The 20,897-nt window shown below is 39.1% G+C and overlaps 2 protein-coding genes across 2 annotated transcripts in view; one reads left to right on the top strand and one right to left on the bottom strand.

The window, feature by feature from the left end:
* The window catches only part of EFL1 (elongation factor like GTPase 1), a 64,978-nt gene extending 55,080 nt beyond the window's left edge, over nucleotides 1-9,898 (bottom strand). Inside the window, exons 1-12 of the mRNA XM_066558999.1 lie at nucleotides 9,845-9,898; nucleotides 9,337-9,439; nucleotides 8,607-8,674; nucleotides 8,327-8,411; nucleotides 7,690-7,823; nucleotides 6,967-7,104; nucleotides 6,051-6,265; nucleotides 4,105-4,228; nucleotides 3,205-3,281; nucleotides 2,932-3,068; nucleotides 2,014-2,136; nucleotides 526-625 (exon numbers count right to left, since the gene is read on the bottom strand). Coding sequence (XP_066415096.1) covers nucleotides 526-625; nucleotides 2,014-2,136; nucleotides 2,932-3,068; nucleotides 3,205-3,281; nucleotides 4,105-4,228; nucleotides 6,051-6,265; nucleotides 6,967-7,104; nucleotides 7,690-7,823; nucleotides 8,327-8,411; nucleotides 8,607-8,674; nucleotides 9,337-9,427 — 1,292 coding nt within the window. The 5' untranslated portion in view covers nucleotides 9,428-9,439; nucleotides 9,845-9,898. The remainder of the gene's footprint in view (nucleotides 1-525; nucleotides 626-2,013; nucleotides 2,137-2,931; nucleotides 3,069-3,204; nucleotides 3,282-4,104; nucleotides 4,229-6,050; nucleotides 6,266-6,966; nucleotides 7,105-7,689; nucleotides 7,824-8,326; nucleotides 8,412-8,606; nucleotides 8,675-9,336; nucleotides 9,440-9,844) is intronic.
* A 50-nt stretch (nucleotides 9,899-9,948) lies between these two features.
* On the top strand, nucleotides 9,949-19,230 carry SAXO2 (stabilizer of axonemal microtubules 2). The gene is made up of 4 exons (XM_066558917.1): nucleotides 9,949-10,057; nucleotides 15,719-15,898; nucleotides 17,100-17,302; nucleotides 18,061-19,230. The coding sequence occupies exons 1-4, from the start codon at nucleotides 10,017-10,019 to the stop codon at nucleotides 19,032-19,034; spliced, it is 1,398 nt and encodes a 465-aa protein (XP_066415014.1). The 5' UTR covers nucleotides 9,949-10,016; the 3' UTR covers nucleotides 19,035-19,230.
* The last annotated feature ends 1,667 nt before the right edge of the window (nucleotides 19,231-20,897 follow it).

The raw sequence follows: 20,897 nt of genomic DNA, 5'->3' as shown, positions 1-20,897 counted from the left end.
CTTCCAAACCTCCCAGAAAAATAATCTTTGAAAGGGCATTAATGCCCTTCAGATCACTGTAAAAAGTCAGTCAAGATCTGGACTACTTTAACCAACCTATTTTATTTTGCTGCTGCAATGGACAGGATGATCACTGAGCTGTTATCCCCAGTTTAATGGGAAGTATTCCTCGGTACAAACATAAGCTGCTATGATCATGCCAACACGACCTTGCTGAAAAACCAAGGAAGTTTCACAACTCCATCATTTCAAAGAGATCCTGAAACTGCTTCACACTGCATGCATTAGGATGACACCTTTGGACAACAGTACTATTCTCCAACAGATCTGCTGTATCTTCTAAAACTACCATGATTAAACAAATCACCTCCTGAGCTCATTCAGAAAATCTTTAATAGCAGAAAAGACTTGACTGCATTTCAAGAATTCATTAATTATTTTCTCAGGTCTAAACCAACTTATTCATGCCTTCAACATAATTTTTTCCCCCCAGAAATAACTAAGTAAAATGTTACATTTTCCTACCTTGGTTTATTCTGTGGCAATGCCTTTGCATCAACAGGAAACATTTTGGAAACAAACACAATAACTGGGGCTGTTCCTTCACTACTGCATTTCATAAAAGCTGAAACAAAACATAAACACAAGTTATTTTCACATTTTCCCTAAAAGTATGGGCAAAGCTATGACTTTACATTAATTTTGTAGGCATTACTGTTTATTTCCAGTTTCAATAGATCATATGCTAAGGACAAACCAACAAGGAAAAGTAGAAAATTTCTCTGGACTAATCATTTGATAACACTGCATGTATCTTAAAGTGTGTTTCACAATAAAATGAACAAAACTTCAAAAATAGAACTCTTGATAAAAAATACATACACCCCAAATTAAACAACTTGAGTTTACAGGCTGATTTAGATCACAATGGAAACCAGAGAGCAGCACAGGATTAAGACTGAACACTATTTATTCAGTACCTCAAAGTATTCTCCTTCCTTTCAGACTAAAGGAGGAAATCCTGCAAATGCCCAGATGCTCAGAAAATCCTAACACAACTTCACTGCAAGAACAGATATTCCTCAAAAGGTGATTCACACAAAACCCATTCCATAAATAGGAAATTCCCATTAACCATTTTTTCCATCCAACTTGAAACACATGAAATTCAAACCAGGCAATACCATTCAAAACTTATAACATAGAAACTGAATCATCTTCTACACTTCCCCCTTTTATCTGAAATATGAAAAGAACACAGAGCTAAGGCAAACAAAAGCACGAGACTACTACTAAAAATTAGCAAAATACTCAATAACTGTGGAAGTCCACTACTTGCCCATAACCAAGAGCAATAAGATCTAAAGTTCACAGAGGCAAATTTCTTCCAATTAACTTACACTAACACAGTATTGAATACTGTCTGGAGAATACCATGTTTCTAAATGTTCAATAAAGGATGAAAAGCCAGTTTTCACCCCTGGGAAACAATTCCTAACAGCCTGTCAATTTGACATTCACATTTCATTTTTAATTGACATTTGATATCTCATCCTCTTAGATTTCTTGAAGCTCTCTTTTAAACACTGTGCTATGATTAATAATTAATTACTAAAAAGCTAATCAATACACCTGCAAAAATTAAATCCAAATTCAAACCACTGCTGGCTAAAAATTAATGATTTTAATACACAAGTTTGCAAAATATTCAATTCTCAATTACATAATGACTTCACAGTTCAGAACTAAAAACAAGTATTAACCTTCTATTCTTGTAGAACTCCCAGTGTAAGAGTCCTGGACTTTACATCATCTGCAGCTTAAGTTGAAAAATCCAGGAATATACGGGATGGCATGGCCATAAAACTATGACATGTCAATGATAGACATCAACAACGTTACTGGAAGTAGAGTATTTATACATTCACATGTAGATTACTACATATCTTACAATCCAAACAAAACCACCAGGCCAGAAACAACCTTCATGTTAATGGGAGAACACCTACTCACCACTTTTCAGTTCCTGAGTTTCTGGTGGCAAAGAATCAAATGTTCTTGCTCCAACACACATCAGCTTCTCCACTCTCTCTGCAGTGATTTCCAGAGGACTGGGAATTTTATTACACACCATGGCTAAATCACATTGTGTTAAGGATACATATTTGTATTTTCTTACTGAATGCAACCAGCAACAACACAAATGCTTTCAATGCTTCTTTAATTGAGCCCCATGCACTAACTGCCAGCAGCAGCAGAACCAAAATCCAGCTCTGTTGTCACAGTACATTCAGGCCCCTCTCAGGTCAGCAACAATTTTTTGCCATTTACCAGGGACAGAGTTAAGGAGGGCTGGCCCGCCCTAAGTGCAGCTGGGAAGCTGAAAACAGCACAACTGGGGCAAGATTTACAGAAGTAGTTAGTATTTACACATCAATAATTTGTGCACATCTACCATAATATAATACATGTCTTATCATAAACAATGGGCACAGCTGACAAACAGCAAAGGCTGATTTTGAATTAATAAATTTTATGCCTAAAACATAACCCCAGATATCTACAGAGCTTCCTGGATGGAAGACCTATAACACTACTATAAACAGGAGATCAGTTTCTACTCCAGGAAAACCACTAAAACTTCAATATAAAACTACATAATGAAAGTGTATCATTGAATTACCTCCAGTTTCATAACTCTGTCTCCTAAAAATAAGATGTGCAAAAGCACAAAGTTGGCAGAAATGTAAAAATAATGGTAGCTATGCAATTTGTAATGTTATAAGCAAGAAGATAGGTCCAGGTAGCTTAGGCACAGACATTAAAAAAAAAACCAAAACCAAATTATAATCACACAGTGAAATATGTGAGCACACTCAGAAGTCTGAGAACTGACAATAGAAAAAAAAATTTGAATTTTTTTAAGGATACAGAGGACTGCATCAGATATTGGTAGCCACTGGCTACAAATGGCATTCAGATGAACTTTTGGGTCTGCATGCCGTGACTCCCGAGCACCGATTCTCAGTCCCAAAGAGGTAACTATCTTTTCTATTTTTTCTTTGTCTCTGTAAGAAAAATAATAAATAGATCAAAAATCCACAGAAGCAATATATAACCAGCATCTATTATTCCTGAGTATTTTAAAAAAATCACCAAAGCACAAGGAAAGAGATGCCATGAAAATTTTATAGATGTTCTCACCTTTTCATAACAGCCTCATACAGACTCCAAATGTTGTCCAGCACCAGCTGCACAAACAAAGGTTTCTTTCCTTTTGACTGGTAGAAGATAAAAACAGCTCATTACCATCAAGTCCTCACTTTTTCAGTAGGCTTATGACTGCACGTTTCATTAGGAACATGTAAAACCTTTATTCAAAATCAAGAAGTCTGTCTTGTAAGAATGGTATAAGGCACAAAATAAACATGAAATTTAAAAGTGGAGGACAAGGGTTTCAATTTCAGAAAAAGAACCTGATAAATATGGCACATGACTACCTTGAGCCTGCTTATCAGCCCTTTTATAACTATTAATCATCACCCATGCAAACAGGGAAAAAAAATCATGATTACATGAAAATAAGGAAACTACTCTCTCCTCCCTTAACTTTTAATGGTGGAAATGTTTAATGCTAGAAAAGTGTAGTTTTCAGACCAGGGCTTCAGTACAGCATCCAGTGGAAACTCCCTACAAAAAAATGTTTTTTAAATCCTAAATCCTGAGCTAAATGTGAATATCCTAAACAATTAGCTCCGGAAGAGCTCTTCACAAAGGACAGTCACTACTCTTGTTTCTACACTGTTAATCTTCCTTTCATCTTGTGTGTTTCACTTGATGCTGAACCTTGAAGCTGCAGTGTCCCTTATTTACTGAGCACTGGTAGATGAGATTTCCTCCATGCAGTATTTGAGTGGTCACTTTTGGAATGTTCTGTGCTCCAAGAGTTGTTGAAGGCTGTCCTGGTGACTTTATACCTCTAGTAACACTGAGTCAACAGGCACTGAGGTCAAGGTTCAGAACACACTATGAGGAACTAAAATCAGGGGGAAAAAAGTGAACTCCAAAATAAAAATCAGGTTATATTTTTGACACCCTCCATACCTGATCACCTTTCATTATCTTCTTTGCTTTTGTATTTAGATAATAATCTCCCCATAAAGTCTTCAGAAGTACTGCAGGCTTGATTCCAATTTTTTGGCTGTACAGTTTGGCAAAATGTTCAATTCTGAAAGCAAAGAAAACATATTTTGATGGAAGTGTAATGTTTTTTACAGCAACAGCTTATGTGAAAATCAGACAAAAATCTCAGATCCTTGTTTTACTCCCACTTTTCCAATTGTCTTCAGTTCACATTGTTTAACATTTACACCTGTAAAAATATTTAGTCATAACAGATCAAAAACATCAACAGTATTGGAATGGGTCTGTTTTGTTTCAAGTCAGCTTCAAGGCTTTACTTGAAATAAACATTTGTGTACTATCCCCTCATCAAAAACTCAAAAGCATAACACAAACCTTATAAATACATTAGTGATGACTCTTGAACTTACACTTTGAAAGACTTCCCATGACACATTTAACTATGGTCTGGGACCAGAATAGATGATGTTAAAAACCAAGCACTGTTTTGAGTCACACTTCAGCTATCAGATGGCGGTAATTATTTTTAATTAACCACTTATGAAAATTCTTGTTGTTTGAATCATTACTTTAATAATGAGTAAACCCAAGAAAACTATACAGAACTGTAATGCCATAACTATGTAATAAAGCCAGCAGTCCCCATGAGTTAACAAAAGCAGCCTGCTTAGCCCAGAGAGGGAGTCCTGAACATTCTAGGCTTTCCTTGCTGAAAATGTTCTATGAGCAATAATAAAAAATATTTCCACATATTTGCTCCCTGTGCATGCAGAAAAAAAAAATACACATAACAATCCTGTTTACAGAACAGTGCTATCTGATAACCTTTTCTTTGAAATTCAGAATTCTTAAGTTTTTACACAGCTAAGAAAAGGACCTGTCCATGCCAGCAATACATAAGCTGTGAGTTCTGAACTAAGCCCAAAGAGATTTCTTTTTCAGAAACCACCTAAGCTCTCAATTCAGGAAGAACTTTCAGGATTCTTGTGCCAGCAGCTCCTACGTATATATTAATGGCATTTTTCAACACTTCAGAATTATGAGAAAAGCATACATACTTACCACATTGGATGAGGCTGGCACTGCCTAATAAGTTAATTTTTTTTCTGCTAATACCTTTAGGAAAAGAACCCACAACCAAAAAACAGCAGTCAAGATTTTCCATAATTAAGAAAAAGCTCAACTGATCCATATTTCAGCACAGTACTGTAGCTGGCAGTCCAGAAGAACCTCTTTAAAGTAATTAAGAAAAATGTTCTCTTTTACCCTCTCCATTATATATGATTTATCAGAGCCAGGGCCTGACAGTTCATCAGAAGAAACAAAAGTCTTGAAAGATAATTACCCTAAAACAGCCCACTTTATTTTCCCTTCCCTCTGAAGGGACAAGAGCTGCTTGTGTTGGACAACAAACTATGCATGGCACCTTATTTACAGTCTCACTTAGATTTAAAATCCTGCAGATGATTTTCTGTAAGGGCTCTGCACTACTCAGTAATTCCCTGTGTCACACCCGAGCTATCCCTGTAATTACAATTTCAGGATGAAGACAACGCCTCCACCTCGTGGCCAGCGACCAGAACACGGGCACTGCTCAAACCTTGCTGCCCTCCCCACCCAACAGAGCGCCCCCGAACCAGCCCCTGCCCTTGCCTGCTACAGTCTATCCAACAGCAGCAAGTTAGAAAATAATGTTTGTTTACCAGGCCAGGCTGGAGCCCACCGTGGGCTCAGAAGCTCCTGGGTAAGTGAAACAGGGATCCCTGTCACTCAGGTAATTTATACACAGCTGCAGATCGCAGAAGAATCTAACAAACCTCTTTAGAAACATGATGCACCTGAAACACTTGAGATTAATAGCAGTAATCAATTTAAAAAAAAGGTCAGTAATTAAATTTCAAACTTACCCAAAACCCCAGCCATCAATTGCACTGGCAAACACCACATTTCCATGTTCTGGTGAAAAATAGAGATGTGAATCATCAGTGTCTTCCAATCCAGTACTCCAGTCATAAATTTGATCTCCTGGTGAGGTATCTGAAAGGGTTTCACTTTCTGTTTCTTTTTCAGCTCTTTCTTCTAACACTTTGGAGGTAAAAAGTGTTCCAGTGACTGCATTGATCTAGAGAAAGATATATAAAAACACCCTCAGATTCATTCACTCTTTCACAACCCTTGCAATTAAAATGTAATTTTCCCACCCTTGAAAACATAAAAAGAGAAGCTGTGTTAACAAGCTAGCATGCCTGTGATTGATTTGGCAATTAAAACACACCTAATTCTACACATTTGAAGACCACAGGAGTTTATGTTTTGACATAAACACCCTGAAGTTTCCAAGTCAATCACACCAGGGCAGAATCAAAGTATCACATGTAACACATTCTGTCTCTCAGAACAAGGAATGGTGAAATAGGAAATTGTTTCTGCCAACAAAGCAAACAACAGAGGGCAAAGGGAAACCAGGCAGATAAAGGCTCCCAAGTGAGCCTGGGTGGGAAAGAAGTTTTGAGGGCAACTTAAACTACAATTCTAAAGATGAAACAACATTATTCCTACATAAATCCATCAGTATCAGGAACAGTCTACCTCCAGTAAGTTTAAGCAATTTAAGAGAAGAACAAAACATTCAGCATAATACTTCTAAAAATGAACACTTTTCCTGATGACCTGTCAAGAGGCATTTACTACCCTTTTCTCCAGCATTCTGAATGAACCTCAAAACAAATCAGGAATAAGATGCACCTCAGTGCCAAAAATCAGACTGGATGCTATACAGTGCCACAAAATCTGCTGTGTGAAATGACACCTCAGCACAAATACCTGTTCTAAGATATTCTTAAGGTGCAAATATGCTTCCTGAGGGGTGAGCTTCAGCTCCACAATCAAGCGGTCGATTTTGTTAATCACCAGGACGGGACGGATATTTTCCAGCCATGCCTGCCGCAGAACTGCCTGAGTCTGACAAGGAAAGAGTTTTTAAAAACCCATTACAGAAAGCCTGACAGCACCAAAAATACAGAATGTTTTAAAAAAAATCAAATATAACTCTAAAATTTAATAAACATAGTAAAGGACAGGCTGACACTCAAACCAGAAGTTTGACTCGTACAATGTACAGTGTTATTTATTGAAGAATTCTGCAGAATGGTGGGATTTCATGGCAAAAACACCCAAAATAACAAAACTCAAACTACCTAGAAAAGTAAGGCATGGAAAAAAACAACCTCGTTATTTTGTGTATTCTTTTTCAAACCCTGAAAGCCCACATAAATATATCCAATTATTTCTCCATCAAAATATTCCATTACACCTACAAAATGGCATACCCACTGTTTCAACCCTGCTTCTCTACATCCATTAGCCAGCACTGTTCCATTTTTCAGCAAAACTATTATTTTTACTACTCACTTTAACAGCTCAATTGTATTGTCATTTATTAAAAATTTTGTAAAGCTTCTTGGACAGCTCATCTTTTATTCCTATATAACCCACTTCAGACTTTGCTTACTTCCCTCTTTCTCTACTTAATACACTTTATTTCACCTGTGGACAGACTCCTTCAACAGCATCCACCACTATGATGCAACCATCACAGAGTCGGACAGCAGTAGATACTTCTGAAGAAAAATCCACGTGCCCTGGGGAGTCTATTAAATTGATCAGATACTCCTGATCACCTAGGATCAAACAAATTAATATTTCAGAACAGTTTTCAGAGATATTTCCTCCAGCCACCCAGTTATACTGCTTCAGCTATGATTTTTTAATGCCCTGACACTAACTACACTATAAAAACCTTTACAGGACAGTGTAACAGGTATCTCAACAAAGAAGTAAGACTGTACTAAAATTTGTGTCTTTTTGAAAGAAGGTCTTGCCTTTAAGTGATTCAAGACTTAAAATCAAAATATACATAGTTATATCTAAAATAAAAGATGAGGCAACTATGCTCATGGCCTCCACTCAGAGATATGATTGAAAATGTTTTTCCTGCCCCTGAGATGGAACTCAATTATCTTGGCTGACTTACTTGCCTAAGTCTCTGCAGAATTACAGCCTAACACTGAGAAACACAAAAGTAAAAGTTCCACACGAAGATCACAATAGCAACAATGAAGAGACGAGGAAAATTAACAGAAATGTATATTAAAATTTATCCAAGCCAACATCCACAACTTACCTTTCACAAAGTGCAGTGAAATTGCACTAGATTTCATTGTTATTCCTCGGACCTGCTCATCTTCCCTACTGTCGAGGTATCTCAGCTGAGTATAGAAACAAAAGAAAAAAATAATAAGCCTGTAGAAACATCTTCACAATTTACTTATCAATTGTCAGAGTATGATGGTGAGAAATCGAAGTTTATCAAGTCTATAGATGGAATTTCCTTAATGATGCAGAACTTACAATCCCAGCATGCACAGAGCAGAATTGTGTTAAAAGTGACAGCGTAACTCTACCTTTCCTGCCAAGCGGCTGGAGATTATTCCATTGCTAGATATAAGGCAATCAGCTAGAGTGGTTTTGCCTGAAAAGAAAAATTAGTTACTTTGACTAAATGAATACAAACCATGGCAAAAGATGCTACAAATAGTATTCTAATATATCAACGTTAGTAAAGACTATAAAATGCCATGGAAAGTACAAATTAGCTTTCAAAAAACAAATCAAATTACTTCTGTTACATGCACACAAATTTATTTTTGAAGAGTGGATGCAAATTTACCCGTCATGACCAGAAGAGCAGTTGAAATAGCAAACAGTACATGAGGACCTCACTACAACATGCAATTATACAAAATGTTTACGTTCTAAAAGAAGTGCTTAATATTTCCACCTACATAACAAACTTGTTCTATCAAGAAAACATAGAAAAATATTATTCTGCCTCTCAAACATATATTAAATTCACACCAACATTCACCATCATAGCAAACATTCAATTTCAACTATTCATTCAATTTCAACTACTCATTCAATTTCAAATTATTATAGTGTGATGCTCTTTTACGCAAGACAAGCTGAATCGGGCCAAGAAAAAGGTGCATAAAGCAGATTCACTTTCCTGAATCGTGTTCAAGACAGTTTAAAGCTAAATGCACAGAATCCTACTACTTTAGAACAGCGAGCGAAGTATCTCACCACCATTCAGCCACACACAAGAGGAGCAGACACCAGCCCCTGCCATACCGTGATCCACGTGGGCCAATATACAGATATTCCTGATGCCGGACGCCTTCTTCTGGAGGCCAACCATCTTCCCCACGCTTGTGAGCACCATGGCTGACTAATTCTGCGAACAGAGCCAAGTGTTTCACTGTCAGCTTGAGGAAAGGCTTTGGTTTTTAATGACGCCACCTGCGATCAGAGCCGCTCCTGAGAGAAGCTCCAGGACACGTGGGGCGCGTCATGAACCCTGCCCGCCGCGAGGACACCCGGCAGAACCACGGGCCGTGTCTGCGCTTTGAACACGCCTCAGGCTCGTGCTGGCAGCGGACACCGAGCCGTCCGCAGCGGCACAAACCTCACGGTTCCCCCGCTTCGCCTTCCCCTCCCGCCGCTGCGAGCGGGCACGGCCGCGCTGCCCGGGGGCCACGCCAGGCGGGGCACAGCGCTGCCCTCCGGCTCGCCCGCGGGGCGAAGGCCGCGCCGGGGCCAGCCCCGCTGCCCGGGCCCTGCCGGCTCGGGGCACACGCACCTGCACCCGCTCCCGGAAAGCCGCTCCCGGAAAGCCGCGCCCGCCCCGCTCGGCCGCTGCCGGGTCCGCCCCGTGACGCCGGACGGAAGCCGGGCCGGGGCGGGCCGGGCGCCGCCGGTGCCGCTCGCGGCGGCGTCCCTGGTTACCGGCCGAGCGGCCGAGCGGGCCGGGCATGGGGCCGCCGCGCTGCATCTGCGAGATCTGCTCCTGCGGGTGAGTGAGGCGGGCACCGAGCCAGCCAGCGCCGCCCTCCCTCGGCACCCACACCGAGCTGGCGGCAGCGTTATCGGTGTGCGGCAGGGTAGGAAGGCTCTGCAGAGCGACCTGGACAGGCTGCACCCATGGAATGATGCCGGTGGTAAAAGGTTCAACAGGGCCAAGGGCCGGGTGCTGCCCCTGGGTCACAACAGCCCCACACAGCTGCACAGGCTGGGGCACAGGGGCTGGGCAGTGCCAGCAGAAAAGGAGCCGGGTGCTGGAGCAGCAGCTGAAGGAGAGCCACCGTGAGCCAGGAGTGCCTTGGCACCGGGCTGTGGCAGGAGCGGGGGGCCCAGCAGGGCCGGGACAGTGCCCATCCCCTGCACTCAGCACTGCTGAGGCCACAGCTCGAGTGCTGCGTCCACCTCTGGGCTTCTCAGCTCAGGACCGAGGCCATTCTCAGGTCATTGAGGTGCTGGAGGGTGTCCAGAGAAGGGAAAAAGGTCAATCAGATCAATCAGGGGAAGGGTCTGGAGCACAAGTGTTACAAGGAGTGGCTGACAGAGCCAGGAGTGTTCAGCCGGAGAAAAGGAGGCTCCTTGACCCTCTGCAGGAGATCGGGGCTCAGCCTCTTCTCCCACACAACCAGTGACAGGACGAGAGGACACAGCCTCAGGCTGGCTCCAGAAGAGCTTTATCCTGGACATTAGAAAGAATGTCCTCACAGAAAAAAGGCTGGTTGGGCATTGGAATGGGCTGCCCACGTCCCTTGGGGTGTTTTAGGAGAGGCTGGATGTGGCACTCAGTGCCATGGTCTGGTTGTCATGGTGGTGTTTGGTCACAGGTTGGATTTGATAATCTCGGAGGCCTTTTCCAACCTCATTGATAACATGAGCAGCACCCTGGGCCACTGGGGAGTAGGACCCAAGTATGAGCATGTTCTCAGTAAAAGTCAAGTAGTGTATTTACATTTAAATCAGGTAAGGGTAAAAGAAGGTCTTAAATGGACTAAAATATAACAGAATGGAGACATTCTTCAAAAGCCACCCAGACTAAATCAGAATCAGACTTTTCCAGAAACCAGAGCCAGCTCCCATTCAAGGACTACACCAAAGAACCTCTGGAAGAATTCTGGCAACCTTGTCAGAAACATGTGCCAGCACTGCAGCCCTTGAAAGAGATTTAATCTATCTGCCCTCCTGCCATCACATCCAATAGCACTCACCACTTCGCTTTATGTTCCATGCTCCCATAGAGAGACAAACAGTTCATCATTATCCTGTAGCCTCTTTGACCCAGGGAGGCTGGCACAAGAGGGTACAGTAGGCAATTTTTTATGGAAAATTACTATTACAGGATAACAGGGGACTTGGACCTTTCCAAATTCAGATATAAATTTACAGGTTAGAGTCACAACTGTTAATATTTTCAATTTCTTCTCTGTCTACTTTTTAAAAAAATTCACAAAAATAATCACCCTAGGATTCAAAAATTCACTTCATACTAAAAAAAAAAAATCTAACAACTACATACAAGAACATTCATCATAAGATCACAGAGGTGTGCTCAATGTTTATGGAAGTATAGAGCAAACCCTATGGTTGCAAAGTGCACCACCACCCACAAGTTTCATATCAAGGGCTGCAGAGCAGGCCCCATCCATGTGTTTCTGTGTGGGAAGTCTGTCTGTCTGTTCATCAGCCACTTTTTTTGTTCTCTGTAGACAGAGGTGTGAGGCAGACACTGAGTAAAGCTCCTCATGTTCTTTTTGGCCAAGCCTATGGTGAATTTTGCCCCATAAATTTGTTTCTTAAGTCCTAGATTAGTGAAGAGTTGGAACACTTTGTTTTCATGATGAGATAACAAACCTGGCTCGGGCTCAAGTACAAAGATGGTGAGATAACACAATGAGACAGCACAAAATGAGCTTCAACTCAACCAAAAATTCTCAATCCAAAAACTGACTTCAATAATATGAATAATTGAATTAAATATGCATAAAGCTTGTGGTTTAAAATAAACCTCACTGAAGTTTTTACAGTCAATAAAAGCTTAAGCCATTATTGGTTTAGGCAGCACATTGTGTTTGCTTCAGTGTACAGAGTTTCTGTTTTCAGGGGAAGGCTGCTTGGTCTCTTGGCAGTGTTACCTGGACACTGGAATGCATACACAGCTTAGCAGAGACTTCAAAGCAACTATAAATATCTGATGTTTTGTAGACATTATCATTTAACTATCTACAGGAAATTTTATGGAGTTATAATTACTGCTTAATTCTAAATAATAAAATAGAAGGAAGCAATCTCGCCTATCAGCAGAATTTAAAAAACACTGAAAAAACTTACAGGGGAGCAAAGCCAGTAAGACAGAACTTCGTTCTGCTTTCTCAAATTCAGGATGTTAAATCTGGCTTCCAAAGAAGAATAAAACCTGTGTGGTAGATGAACTTTCTGCACTCAAAAATAGTATTAGTCTGCTTCAAAAGATACTCACAGCCTACAAAAGCATAAAAGTTGTTTTGAGACAAAAATAAACTACTGCTTTATCTCCTTCTCAGTCTGTCAACTTCCCCCATTTCTTGCCCTGTTGTTATCATTATCATAAAAATCTATATTCCTGAATAAATGAAAGTTAAAACAAAAGATTTCTCTAAAATATGGGACACTGAAGCCATCATACTGACCACATATAAATACAAACCCAGTAAAAACTACCAGATCTCCTGTCAAGAACAGGAAAGTAGGTGACAAAACAACGTCCATCCATTATTTCTGTCTTCCAGACCATAGTGTGTGCACTGGCAAAATTAAAAAGAAATTAAAAATAAAAGCTTTGAGCTGTGTTTGTAGAGGGGTAGTAAGTTTTCTATTACTACAAATACTAAGTTTTCCCCATTATTAGCCTAGTTCTCTGGGAGGAAAATGCTTTGTGTTAGAATTTCAAGGGTCTTGCTAGCATTGTATATAAAAAAAAGGTATGTATGCCAGGCCTGAAATAAGTTAAAATCATCAGCATTCTACTAAACCAGAACAAGAGCCTTTGGCACAAGAGAGCTGATGTACTGTCACTTTTATTTAGCTGAGATTCTGTTCCTTATGCAAGAAACCTTATGCAAGACACAAGATAGTCTCCCACAAAGAAGGGAAAGAATAGTAATCCATCAAAGCATTGCCAGTCAGGCATGGAAAAAGGGATATTCTCACCAAATCCATTTGAATTATCAGTAACTCTGGGGTGGAAATTAAGATAAATAAAAGGAAGAAATTAAAAATAAACAATGTCTCAAAGAGTGCAGGCCAAACTCTAAGCAACATATTTCCTGTATCAGAGCTGTAATCTGTATTTTCTGATGATTCCTAGCATTGTGATGCCTTATATAATTATTTTTATAAAATTATCTAAATGAAAAGTTTGAGTTTAGAAATTGGACAACTTTCTAAATTTAACAACTTCCTAAAGCAGATTTATCAGTTAACCAAAAAAACCCCAATCTCTTCTCCAAGTCAAATTCACAAGCTAATTTTACATCTTCAGGCTGACTGAAAGCACTTTCACCACACAGAGTAGGATGTAGGAACTTCCTCAACAATATCATCTGATTCCAAGTAATTTAGTGCAGTTAGAGTGTTCAGAATTATTTTCTACACTAGAAATGAGTGGTTTAAAGGACATTTTTGGATCAAAAATTAATTCAAATAAAATTCCAACCATCTCTTTCCTTGAAAAGATAAGAGTAGATTGCATTCACCCCTGTTTTGTATTTACCAAGAACTACAGGTAATTACTTTTCTAGTATCTATTTCAGTTCATAGCATGTCCATTCTGCAATACAAGGGATATACTCACAACATTGCTTAAAAATATTCAGAATTAAGTCCTTAAAAATGGTGACTCCAGAACACAGAAGGTGTTGGTGCTTGGTCTTCTGGACCAGCTTATGGCAAACTGAAGATGGTCAAAGTGAAGTTTTTGCAGATGGATAATGTTTGTTTCCAACTCCTTTGAATTGTATGCCAAAAAATCCATGAAGAACATTATAAATTGATAACCTGTATTTCAACCAGCTTTCAAACCATCCATTCAATGTCTTTTTTTTCTGCTTAGCTGTTACTATTAGATGCTATGTGACACAGTATGTGCTGTTTGTACTTGCTGAAAAAAACATTACTGAGGTGAAAGTGAATTTCATGACAAATGTAATGACAGGCAAACACTGTAGTGAGAAATAGCACACACTTACCTCCTTGTTTTCCTACCTTTCCTGTTCTTTCCCTCTTCTTCCTTTTTTCTTTCCTGCTGTGTTTTGAAAAGGTCTCTCAATTGTTAATTTACTTGATTGAAAAGGAGTAAACACCAGAGGCTTTGAAAGGATCTGAGTTCTTAGATAGGGCTACTTTATTTCTCATTTTTTAAACTACTGAGCTGGCAAAATCAGGCAGCACAAACTAATACCAGCTTTAGGATCTCCTGTCTCCAAGAACTTCTTTCTGTGTTTTTTTCATTTTCATTTTTTCATTTTCCCAGCAGGAGTCCTTAATATCTGTTTCTGTATTCTATTTTACCTTGCTTTAATTTATTATTTTCCTTTCTGGTGTTCAGTGCTAGCTAAAATTCTCTGCAGACCTTTGAAATGTTCTTTGGATATCTAGCTTCCTGAAACTTGAATTTATTTGTATTTACTAAGAGCTGTACAATTTTCCCCTTCTTGGGGTTTAGATAATTAACTTTTCATCACAGAATTTTACAATACTTGTTCATTTGAAAAAAAAATTATTGTTTTTTCCCTTTGCATTGTCAGCCATAAGTAGGAGGAAAACTTGTCATTATGTATTTCCTTGAGGTCAGCCAGAGATGTGCATTGTGCAAATTAGAACTAATACAACAAGATTTTCAAAACAATAACATTTAAATTTTAATTTTATGGATCATTGATTGAAAACAACAAGGCATAAATAAGGAATTGTCATTATATACCTCCCATTATACCTCCCTTTTTTCCACAATGGTGTCATTGATATAAGCATCAATGAGAAGCTGGAGGAATTGAAATAAAACCTATTAAGAAAAAGAGATGTCATTACTTTCAAATAAACATGTGTTTTGGATAGAGAATTTAGTCAGTCTGTCGAGGAAAAAAAGAGTTGAAAATTTATAAATGGCCTGCACAGCACTAGAAGGGCACATACAGTTACCATAAAATTTTAATCAAAAAGTGTTAATCAGTAGTGGTGAAAATAGGTGAGATGTACAGAAATAAAAAGACAAGCAATAAAGTAATAGCAGTAAAAAAGAGACTATATGAGACAGGAAATGAAGTTTGCTTAGTTACTTTTCCAAATAAAAGGAGGAATATCATTAAACAGACAAGAGGAAAGTGCATCTTGGTGCTAGCACCACTTAGAGAACTGAGATCAACTCTGTCCATGCTTTGTATTCTGCACCAAGGACTAAGTCCCAGCTGATAGTGCTTTTATTACTGTATTAGCATGATGTGCTCTGGGACCTGTGCCATCAGCCCAGTATTTTGTGGTTTTATCACTCAGAAAAGATTTTAAACAAAAACTACTGACATTGTTCAATCTTCCCCATTTGTTATTCACTCCCAATAGACAGAATATGGGTTTCCCTCTTAAATGAAACGATTCAAAATTCTCTGCTCTGATGTGTTTGACCCAGACGCCACCGCTGCTGCCACAGACCCACAAAGATTTATGATGATGGAGTGAAACCGAGCCACAAAACTGAGTATGTGGAGAACTACCCTGGCTATGGCAACATCTGCCCTCCTGAGAGCTGTAAGCCAAAACCAGAGGTCCAAGAGGATAAGGCGAGAATGGACGGCACCACAACGTTCAAGTAAATATTTTCAAACCCTGTTTTAGAATTAGTCTGTTAAGTTTTTCATTCTTTGTTTTTTAAGTATTGTATTGCAATCTTCTCAAAATGCAGTCATTGCATCCTTTGCACTTTTTGCATATTTAAAATATAAATGTTGAGTCTAGAAATACAGTTACCACAAAAAGGTTATAAAAAATAGCAAAACATGTATTCAGCAAGATTTGCATTCTTTACAGCAGCCTTTAACCTGTAAAGAGAATTAAAAATTTTTGTCTTGTTTTCAGCCTGTTAAGAAATTTAGGTCTTATGGAAAACCTGGTGAGCTGGGGAATTTTCTGTAATATATATGTAGAATCCAAGATAATGAAATCTTAAGAAAAAAGTACAGGAATTTTTTTACTGATTTTTTCAATTCAGATTATTAGTTTTAAGAAAACTATTAGCTTTAAGAAAGCAAACTGTAAAGGGGTTCAGTATATCTGTCCTATCTCTGCACAGACTCTGATTTTAAGCTTACAGAATTAAAGAGCATCTTTCAAAGAATTAGAAAAAAAATCACTCATTCATTGTTAGTGATGTGTCAGCAGCATCAACAATTACTTTTTCCATTATTATTGTTTTTCTTTTAAGCTATGAGTGTATCTGGTGAAATTTCTTTGTTTATCAAAAAAAAAAGAGACATAAATAGAAAGGCCATATGCTATTCTGCAGACTGCTCATGTGCTTGTATGGTCTATTTAAACACCCACATATGTAAAAGACATCCTTTTAGTGTAATGTGCTCATACAAAAACAGTGAAATGCTGTTTCTGATTATATTCCATTCTCCTCATGCAATCAGTAAATGCTACTACCACTTGTAGTAATTTGAGCTTTGCTCTGCTTCTGCTTTCTGATCATTTCTTTGCAAAATTATAAGAACTTTGTAAGTCGCCTTTCAGACACTTTAAATAATATTGTTAAACCGTGAATGGGACTCGGTGTGTTAAAAAACGTACTCCACCATCTACCTTTGAGTAAAGACTCTATAATGCATCAGAGACCCTAGATTTATGTACTATGGTTTTCTCTCCTTTGTGCTATCCCTCCAACATGTGGTGTCTGATAGATTTTTCAGAGTAAACATTTTGTTATTTTTCCAAATAGTGGAAAAAATAGAGAAGTGGCTTCAGAAGGAAGAAAAGATTTTTTGACCAGTGTTTTCTTTTCCCCAATTCAGGTCTGATTATTTACCATATGAAATTGTTACGAGACCTTTTCGGCAACAAGAAGAATATAGACCAAAGTCGGGGAAGATTGACCTGGGAACCATTTACCAGAGAGATTACAATCCTCATAAAGTAGGACCAGTGACATTGGCAAGGCCTCGAGAGAGGAAACACACTTCAGATGCCAAAGTGGATACCATCCCAACCTACCGAGGTAATAATTCTGCCCCCTACAGAAAGGGAAATAACCCAGATGAAGGTAGCATTGGAATTACCTCTGTTGGAAACTGGATTTGTTGGTTTGGGACAGGGAGTAAAACATACTAGGAAGCAGGTGATGATGCCCTAAAACATTCAGTGCTCTCGTTGTTGAGGGGAGACCTATTGCTTCTAAGCTAAAAGCCCTCTCTGAGGTTTGGTCAGCTACAAGGAAATTCCAACATGCACCTGGTTGGGCTATCCAGGCAAAACTGGATGGAAATTAAGGTGTGGTGTATTTTTCAGGTAGTTTTAGTTCATGTCACTTATTTTTCCACAGAGTAGGTCAAAAGTGGAGTTTAGGCTTCTGCTTGTGTACAGTATAGCGTACATATACATCATCCCAGTAATGATCTGTCTTGGCACAAATTATTCTATTATAATGGTCAGTGCAAAGGTGCTAAATCTAAGTAAAATGGAAGATATTGTATTTAAAGCATGTATAAGGCTATTTTCTGTGTAGTTTCTGTTGAGCAAAAAGTCAAAATAGGGCATCAGGTACAATTTTGGGGGTCTGTTTTTATCACTAATAAATCACACTATAATAGAAGGCAGTTTCATCAGATCACAAACATGCAGATAAAATTATCATTTTCACTTACATCCATTTTCCTTGTTTTGCAAGATTTAATACCAGAAGACTTGGTCTTCATTTTAAAGGACTGGTTTTAAGTAATAACACCTGTGTGGTGGAATTTTGGTTTTGCCTTACAGATCACTACAGGTTATGGAAAAGTCAAAGAACAGAATCCTGTAAGTTGGTGCGTGACTACGAGCCACCTTCGGAGAGGTTTGGAAATCCTTCCACGTTTCAAGATGACTACATCCCCAAGCAGCCCAATCCCCCCCCAAGCTGCAAACCTTGTGACAGCAAGCTGCCAGAGGGGCCTTTTGATGGCAACACCATCCATCGCACGGCCTACGTCGTCCATGAGTTGGGGCCCTTGTTCGTCAGGCCAAGGGAAGAGTACAAGCCAAGTGACCAACCCTTTGAAGATCTCACAACCCACCAGAGAGATTTTAAAGGGATGCCTGGGGAACAAGCAAAAAGCTGCAAGCCTGAAAGTCAAAAACATGGATCTGATGATCCTTTTAAAGGAATCACTGAATTCCAGGATCGCTATCAGCCGTATTTGGTCACCGTGCCCGAGTTCCACAAACCAAGAGAGTACGTTCCACCCACAGACAAGATGGACCTCAAGTCCTCAAACCGTCTGGATTACATTAAACACAAGGTTGCTCCTAGAGCCCCCATGAAACCAGCTCCTGGAAGAAAAAACACTGGCCCTTTTCAAGGGAAGACTACTACAAAAGAAGACTATCAACCCTGGAGAGTTTGTCCACGAGGGCCTATTAAGAAAGAAGAGGAAATTCAAAAGCCCACAGGAAAATTTGCTAGTTTAACTACATTCAGGTCCCATTACATACCTCATCAAGCCAATCCACCTCAAAGTTTCAAACCTGTAGAGGTTGTACCTACTGGAGTTCCTTTTAAAGATGAAACTTTGTATCGCACTGAATATACGCCAAAGAAGCCAGAGGTCTGCCCAGGACTCAATCCAGATGCTGTGGGTTATGTCTATGTCAACACAGATTCTGAGGGTCACAGATTCTACCGCCGGCTGTCCCCAGAACCATCCGGGTCAGACCGCAGTCCTGTTCCAGAGGAAGTACCTGCTGTGTCATAATACTCACATGCAGTATTGCAAGCACCTTAGTTAAATAATTGGAAACCAGCTTGTTCATTTTCTCTTTAACACTGAAAGCAAGTTAAATACTGCGAATTTTGCTTTTTAGAAGTTTGAAGAAAACCAAAGCCAAACCAAAGTTCTCATTACGAGACTAATAAAGATTTGCCAAATGCTGAAGGAGCACTACTCCCTACATGGCATCTGTGCTTTTTCTGATTGTGCATTCTAGTTTTCTTGATTCCCCAGATTTCATCATGCTCCATCTCAAGCATCTTTATAACACATTTAGTTATTTGATATTTTCTGCAATCAAATTATTGTATTTGTGAAATAACAAGTGCCTTTTGCTGATAAAATATTTTATACAGTAAGCAAATAATGCTATTTAAAATAATCTAACAAATCAGTCATAATCTCGGGAATCTGTAAGATTTTTTTTTCTTTGTATTTTGCTGCTCAGATCACAAGATAGCGTGCTATGACACCTAGGTATTTCTAAAAACCTGATTTTAGCTGTAGTCATCACTACTTTAACTTCATTCAGATCTAAAGTGAGTATAAAGGTCCCACTGTAATTTCCAGTAGCAATTAACAGGTGGTAACCTCATCTTTTTCTGTTCATGTAGTTGAAACCACTCAACCACCAAAAGCATGTCATTAGACTGTTTCCTAATTTCCCTGATCGTGCTCTTTCAGCCTTACTTCCAAAGAAAGCAAAACTGGTGCATCTTGGACACACTGATAGACTTAGTGCATGTCTAAATCATCTTTAAAGCCAGTGTACAAATTCAGTCAAATCTCAATATGAGACTGCATAGATTTACAGAAAAGAGAGTAAACTCAGGTGAAAAAAGAAATACCAGCTGAGATGCAGAAATCTGTAGGCAGCCTGGCTTCAGTCTGTCTGCTTTTCAAAGAATTGCTTGTTCCAAATACACAGACACCATTTTTTTACAGAAATTTTATATGAAATTGCTTCTGTGTGAAATATTTAGTGTTTTCTCTATGTATTTTAGCTGATTTTGAAAAATCCAAATGAATCAATTTTATTACATTCATGATTTAATAAGTAAGTCCCAATTAATAGTTCTGTAATTAACCGTATTGTCATGCTCTACCACACTACTCCAGTTGGATTTTTTTTTCTCAGTGTTGTATATCTTACACCCATTGATGTAGAGCAGTATTTGGGTTCTGCAGAATCATGTGGCTGTACTTCATAAACAATGTCTCTTATTAAAGGGCTAAGATCAATGATGGGAATATTTTTAAAGCAGGAACTTGGTCATATGAGAGCAAGAAAGCTGAACTGAGCAAATCAGCTGTGCACAAAAGTATTGCATGAGAGGCATCCAGACAATATTAGAGCATCAGTCACTTTTACAGAACTTTTGTCTTTGTACTGTGATTTTGTAGCATCACTTACTCTGTTGATGACATGGCAAATCAGTTTTACTTTTCTGTTTGAAAATTATTCACCTCCCTCAGATTGTGAATGAACAAGGACAATGTAAATCTGTGAGATCCTAAAAGCAGGACAGGAAAAAGTCCAGTTGATTGTCATCTTTCTGTACCACAAAAGAAAAAATACACTCTATTGAGTCATTCTCTGTCATGCCACAACTGAGGAAACAAAGCCAAAGCTTTTGAGGAAACAAAGCAAAAACTTTGCACAGTCACACTTACTCAGGTCCACATGCTTTACACAGTCCTGGTGCCTCTGGAGCCATTTACAGAAGCTCCTAATGCCCTCCAACTCTCCTCTCTAGGGAGGGAGAAATGCAGTCTGAATCCATGAAGTTATATGTGCCTGCATACTCTGCTCAAAATGGCTCTTCTGCTGGGCCTGTGAGGGAGCCC

Source organism: Molothrus aeneus, chromosome 13, assembly GCF_037042795.1.
Source record: "Molothrus aeneus isolate 106 chromosome 13, BPBGC_Maene_1.0, whole genome shotgun sequence".
NCBI classification, from domain to species: Eukaryota; Metazoa; Chordata; class Aves; order Passeriformes; family Icteridae; genus Molothrus; species Molothrus aeneus.
Note: the sequence above shows the minus strand (reverse complement) of the source record. Positions and strands in the feature narration are given on the sequence as shown.